Source organism: Helianthus annuus, chromosome 4 (assembly GCF_002127325.2).
Source record: "Helianthus annuus cultivar XRQ/B chromosome 4, HanXRQr2.0-SUNRISE, whole genome shotgun sequence".
Classification (NCBI taxonomy): domain Eukaryota; kingdom Viridiplantae; phylum Streptophyta; class Magnoliopsida; order Asterales; family Asteraceae; genus Helianthus; species Helianthus annuus.
Window position 1 is genome coordinate 185,773,326 of NC_035436.2, and position 6,779 is coordinate 185,780,104.

At 35.6% G+C, this 6,779-nt stretch overlaps 1 protein-coding gene across 1 annotated transcript; it reads left to right on the top strand.

The window, feature by feature from the left end:
- The first annotated feature begins 1,348 nt into the window (after nucleotides 1-1,348).
- LOC110934012 lies at nucleotides 1,349-2,129 on the top strand. The gene is made up of 2 exons (XM_022177208.1): nucleotides 1,349-1,520; nucleotides 1,759-2,129. The coding sequence occupies exons 1-2, from the start codon at nucleotides 1,349-1,351 to the stop codon at nucleotides 2,127-2,129; spliced, it is 543 nt and encodes a 180-aa protein (XP_022032900.1).
- Nucleotides 2,130-6,779: the final 4,650 nt, after the last annotated feature.

Sequence of the window (6,779 nt, forward strand, 5' to 3'; positions counted from 1 at the left end):
TGGAGACGACAGTGGTGGTTGTGATTGTTATTGATGACGATGGTGGGGTTTGTGAGTATTAGTGATCGTGATGGAGTCGTTACCGGCGGGTAAATTAGGATTTTTCTTTAGCGGTGCTGTCGATTGGTGACTTCTCGACATCGAGGTTTTGATCACTGGTTCGTCTCTCTTCGGCGTACACATAGTTTAAATGAACTATTATTGTTTTATAGACTCGTCAATCTTTCAAGAAATTTGAATTGCGTATTAGCAGGGGCGAAGTATAGAAGGGGCCGGGAGATGGGTGATCGATTTCACTTCTTCTAAGGGACCTAATTAAAGGCTTTAGTCTCATTTTGCAAGCTACTTTAATCACATATCAACCATCAAAATGATATATAGGTAAGTTTTGCTTTGTTGGATGGTCCTTGCTGGGAGATGGGTGATCGATTTCACTTCTTCTAAGGGACCAGTTCCGTCACTAAAAGAGAACTTTAAATTAATTTCAAACTAGTCTCGCATTAATAGTAGCATACAAACTAATCATATTGTGAAGTTAGTATTTTAATTCAGACGCTTGATAATTGTGTTTGGATTAATTACAACGGAAGTAAAAAAAAAATTGGGGAACGATTGAACAGTTTCAATCTATTAATTAAATTAATATAATTAGGACTTAGATTTAGTTTTGGCTCTATTCTGTCTCAAAAAATCTTTTAAATAATAATACCTTTAAATGATGTTGGTTTTTTAAGAGATAAAATGTCTGCACTCTGCGGATCACATCTGCAGACATCCGTGGTGATGTGGACGGTGGTGGTGTTTAACCCTTGCACACTTCAGAAGATCTTAGAACTTGTTGGACCAAGTCTGCACCAAGAATAAGTCGCGTAGAGTTTTTTTAATGAAACGTCTTCGAAAAAATAAACAGTCTGCACACGACAATGTATGCGCGTGATCTACGTAACGCAGGAAAAAGAGCCTTCGCAAATATTTTTTAGAAAAACAAACACCACGTTAGTGTTGATAGAAATATAAACTTTGCATGTAAACTCCACTTTAAAAAAAATCAGCTCCTTAAGAGTGAAGGGTATGGGGGCCGGCTGAGGCCTGGCTAGGACCGGCGTCGGTCCCCTACACCGCCCCCTGGGCTCGGCTCGGCACAAACGGCTCCCCAAGGTCGGGGAGGACGGGCCTACACAATTCAAAAAAGAGCCGTTGAACGGCTATAATTAATTTAAAAAAAAATCCATTTTTCTATAAAACACACCCATTTTCACCATATTTTCCCCACTTTCAACCCAAAACCCTCTCACTTTTATACCATTTTCTCCCCACTTTTATAAAAAAAATTATCTTTTCATCCACAATGCCATCTAATTCTTGGTGGTCCTCGTCTTCGGATGACGAAGAGGAGATGTTTTTCGCAAACGCTGTGCTACGGGCGGGGCAGATTCTTATTGAAGAGGAAGAGGAAGAGGAAGACGTCTCGTCTGAAAACGTTATTACCAGACGAATACGGATTAACAGAGACCGCCAAGGTTTATCATTAAAAAATTTTATTATCCTTATTCCTTATTTCCTCGTATTTATATATTTTTACGACATGAGCGCACGAGAAATTGGTGAACGATTATTTTTCGGATGAACCACTTTACAATGACGAGATTTTCAGACGCAGGTTCCGAATGAGTCGCCGGTTATTCACACGGATTGCTATTGATTTGGCGGGGCTAGACCCGTTTTTCACGCAACGACCTGATGCTTGAAATTATGAAGGGTTCACCACGTTACAAAAGTGTACTGCGGCCATTCGCCAACTGGCGTATGGGACAGTGGCCGATGCTTTGGACGAGTACTTACAAATGTCGGCAAGAACTACGCGGGAATGCTTGTATCGGTTTTGCCATAATGTGGTGAAACTGTATAGCAAAAAATATTTGCGTAAACCAAACTCGTATGATGTTCAGCAGTTGTACCAAGCTCATGAAGCACGGCACGGGTTTCCGGGAATGCTTGGTAGTATTGATTGTATGCATTGGGCGTGGCATAACTGCCCGACTGCGTGGCGCGGCCAATATACGCGAGGTGATCACGGCCATCCAACCTTGATACTTGAAGCCGTGGCATCACAAGATTTGTGGATATGACATTCTTTCTTGGTCTCCCTGGTTCACTCAACGACCTCAACGTGTTATACCAATCGGCGATCTTTACCGATGTCGTTAATGGAACCGGTCCGGACACCCGTTTTACAGTTTCTGGGGTTGAGTATAGACGTGGGTATTATCTTGCTGACGGGATATATCCGTCTTGGTCTACAATTGTAAAAACTATTCCATATCCCGAGGACGAAAAAAGGAAAAAATTCGCCAAGCGTCAAGAAGCTGCAAGAAAAGACATCGAACGTACTTGGAACAACGTTAACGTCGCGGACGATGACGGTGACGAAGACGAGTAGTTAATGGATTTTATTATCTTCCTTTATGTGTTTTTTTAAATCTAGTCTTTTTTTACAAATTTTAGGTAGCATAATTTTTTTTAGGTTGTAATTTTTATTTATGTTATGTAATGGATTTTATTATCTTCCTTTATGTCTTATTTTTATTTAAATGTTGAATAGTTTTTATAAAAGTTAAACAAATAAAATAAATTAAACAATGAAAAAATATGTGGGGTAGGCTCATCCTCCACCCCCTCAAAAAGCATGGAGGCCGATCCTCCATGAGATGGTGATGTGGCGCCTACGTGACGGCCCATCCTTATGGGAATGAGCCTCCCATAACCTTTAGCCTAAGTGTATATTCGTTGTGGTTTCTTCTGTCCCATCGGACCTAACTGGCTAGCTGATCCTCTCATCACATCATCCTTAATAATTTTTAATTTTTGGTGTGATTTCTTCTGATGGAGACTTTTATCATTTAAAGAGGAAACAAGTGTAGTTTAGAGAAAACAACTCAACCAAAATCTCTGGAGAAGGTTTCTTTTTCTTTTTATCATCCTTTTATAAGAGGTTATTTAATTTACAATGAACAAATTAAAATAGTTGATTGATTTTGAATGAAGATGATTGCAATATTTGTTTTGCCATGTGATCTGAATAAATTTATGTTAAATATTTGGTTATTTAACTCCGCCTAAAACCTGTTCAATAACATTCCACATTAAAGTTAATTTGATTATTGTCCAGTCGATGTCCACGATAAAGTTATTTCACTCTAGAACCCCACCCTATATATATAGGGTAAAGTTTTTGTACAAATAATCTTAACATACTAAACATACAAATTTAAGGAAAACTCAAAAAGACAAGGTGACATTTTTGTAATTATCAATAACTATCAAAGTTACTCTACAAATATACCTAAAAAACATAACCCCCCCCCCCCCCCCCACAAAAAAAAAAAAAAAAAAAAAAAAAAAATACCTAAACCCCCCCCCCTCCCACCCCCACCCCCCAAAAACCTAACACCCCCCACACCCCCCCCCCCAACCCAAGCTAAAATGCTAAAAACTAAACCCCTAAAAAACCTAATAAAATCTAAAAAAATAAAAAAAAACACACAAATTATTTTATTTTGTTTTTTTAACATTTTTTATTAAAAAATCGCTACTTTTAGTAGCAGCAAAAAAAAATTTTTTTTTTGGCTAACGAAATGTAGCGATTTTTTAATAAAAAATGTTAATTTTTTTTTTTTGTGTTTTTTAGGTATTTTTGGTTGAGTTCACATTTGTATAGTAACTTTGATAGTTGGTGGTAATTACAAAAATATCACCTTATCTTTTTGAGTTTTCCTTCAATTTGTATGTTTAGTATGTTAAGATTATTTGTATTTGATCTTTTGCCTATATATATATAGGGTAAGGTTCATGCGAGAACCACCTTTATTGCGAGAACCGCGAGAAACAATGTGAACACAACCTAAAATAGCTAAAAAACCTAAAAAAAACCTAACCCCCCCCCAAGCTAAATGCTAAAAACTAAAACCCCCAAAAAACCTAGAAAAAACCTAACCCCCCCCCCCCAAAGAAAAACCTAAAACCCCCTCCCCTACCACCTAAAAATCTAAACCCCCCCCCCACCCCACCCCAAGCTAAAATGCTAAAAACTAAACCCCCCAAAACCTTAAAAAATCTAAAAAAATCGAAAAAACACACAAAATTTTTTTTTAATATTTTTTAAGTTAAAATCGCTACTTTTAGTAGCTAAAAAATATTTTTTTGTGTGTTTTTTAGCTATTTTTAGGTATTTTTAGTTGTGTTCACATTGGTTGTCGCAATAAAGGGTGGTTAACGGATCTTTGTCCTATATATATATATATATATATATATATATATATATATATATATATATATATATAGGGTAGGGTTCATGCGAGAACCACCTTTATTGCGAGAACCGCGAGAACCAATGTGAAGAGGGGGCAATTTTGTAAATACCAAACATCTTTTAAAAACTCGTTTACCTGCGATTCCTTTTACCATCGGACTTCAACATAAATTAAATTACATTTAATCAAAACTTTCACTTCCACTATCATCTGAACTGTGATTCAATCCAAATATCTCAACATTTCTCAACCTGATTCTCTTACCAATTCATCGATTACAATCGTTTACATCATCGTATCGAATACATCATCACTTCACCATCATCCGTTCACCATATCCAAGCATCTGGATTGAGATTGTATCTCAGATTTGGGATTTTACCAGCACATATTTCATATTTTGTCATATAATCGAGGTTAGTTCCCAAAATTCCTCAGGTGATTATAAGAATAGATGATTCAATGAGTGTGTCACTACGACGGTATCATCGAGAATCAATCGCCGTCGGAATCGTCGCCGCCGACGGAATAGTTGACGGATTTGTAATATAGATATTGTCATATAAATCGAGACACCGTTTGCAAGTTTATACAATTCGTTTATTACTGTTATACGATAGATAATTTGTCGTTTGTACTTTGATATGATAGATAATTTGTAAATTCAAACTTCGTTTTGTATTGTGTGATATATAGTTATGCGTTATGCACATGTGCATATTTTGACATCACAGGTTTAACAGAATTGGATATTAAGGTAATTTTTGTGTGATATGTAGTTATGCACATGTGCATAGATTGTACTAGTAAGTTAATATGCACATGTGTATATTATGCAATAACATGTGAATAAGGTAGTTAATGTTTATGCACATGCCATTGAATAAGGTATTTGGTTGTATTTTGGTGTGATGTATAGTTATGCACATATGTATTTAATGTTAGATTATGTTAATAAGGTAGATTATGTTAATAAGGTAGTGTTATGTGATATATATATATACATGTGCACATGTGCATAGCTTTACAAAATATGTTAACATGCACATGTGCATAATTTGTCATAATAGGTTAGTAAGGTATTTAATGTTTATCCACATGTTCATTGTAGATAATCAATGGAAAAAAATCGAAAAAAGGAACATTTGTATTAAAGTCAAGGGATGAAGGGTCATCAAGAATGTATGACGAAACACCCGGATGCAACACGGAAGACGAATATGCGAATGTTAAACAAAAAGGTTAGAAGTTGTTTATTTAGTATTAGGTTAACAAGGTCATTTATGATGGTGTACATATGTATAGTTATGTACATGTGCATATTTTACCATAATAGATCTGTTGATGATTAATGTTATATATGGTTAGTGATAATACGAATTTTGATTTGGTACAGGATAAGGTTTATTATTGAAGCAAGCTTGTTGATGAGGTTAGCAATGTTAATGCACATGTGCATAGTTATGCACATGTGCATGTTTTGATAGAGTAAGTTAATAAGGGTAGGCATATGGATGCAAATGTGCATAGTTATGTACATCTGCATACTTTGGCAGAACGGTTAATAAGGTCATTCATGCTGATGTACATGTGCATAATTTGCCATAATATGTTAATAAGGTCATTTATGTTGATGCACATGTACATAATGTATATGGTGATAATAAAGTTAATGTTAACGCACATATTAATTGATAATTCATGTTTATTGATCCTATTTTTTTTGGTTTGTTTATCCTTGTAGATCAGCAATGGAAGAACATCGAAGAAAATAACTTTTTTTTAAACCAAGGGATGAAAGGTCAAATAAAATGTCGGATGGAATGGAATATGATTACGCGACGGCTAAACAAAAAGATAAAAAAGGTTGATTAATGTTTGATGACCCAGTTGGGAGTTTACGCACATGTGCATCCCTGTATTAAGTTCATGTTAAATGATATCATTTATGTAAACACATTAAATATGTCGTGCAGGTGCGCAATAAGAAATAAACAAAAAAGGCGGGCAAGTAAGCGAACTCGTGATGAAACATAAAAAGGGGAGGTGATGGAGTGCGTGCGGTAACGAACAAAAAGTTGGCAAGATCAACGATAACGGCGACGGTTGATACTGATGACCATATGGTTGTATTCATATTCAACATAGGGTATCCAATATAGCGTGCCATTAGGTGTAGAATGTAAAATAGTTGTAATTGTTCCTGTAGTGTAGAAAGTACAACACTTGTAATTGTTCATATATACATAAAAAGTAAAACATATAACATTCTAATTAATAAGGTATGTGGCGTGTGTACGCACTTGTTCAACATTTATTGGGTGATGATTACGGGGCATTGGTAATGTGATGCACATGTGCATAACATTATGTACTGATGGTTAACAGTTTATTTTTGGATGATTATGGATTGTTAGCAACATAATGCAAATGTGTGTGATTAATATATGAAAATAAAAGTAACGATTG

Excerpts from the sequence above, each read along its gene's own strand:
- LOC110934012 (XM_022177208.1), top strand. The coding sequence starts at position 1,349 with ATGCCATCTAATTCTTGGTGGTCCTCGTCTTCGGATGACGAAGAGGAG. Across the intron at positions 1,521-1,758 it reads GATTAACAGAGACCGCCAAG|GGTTCACCACGTTACAAAAG; the intron begins GTTTATCATTAA and ends GAAATTATGAAG.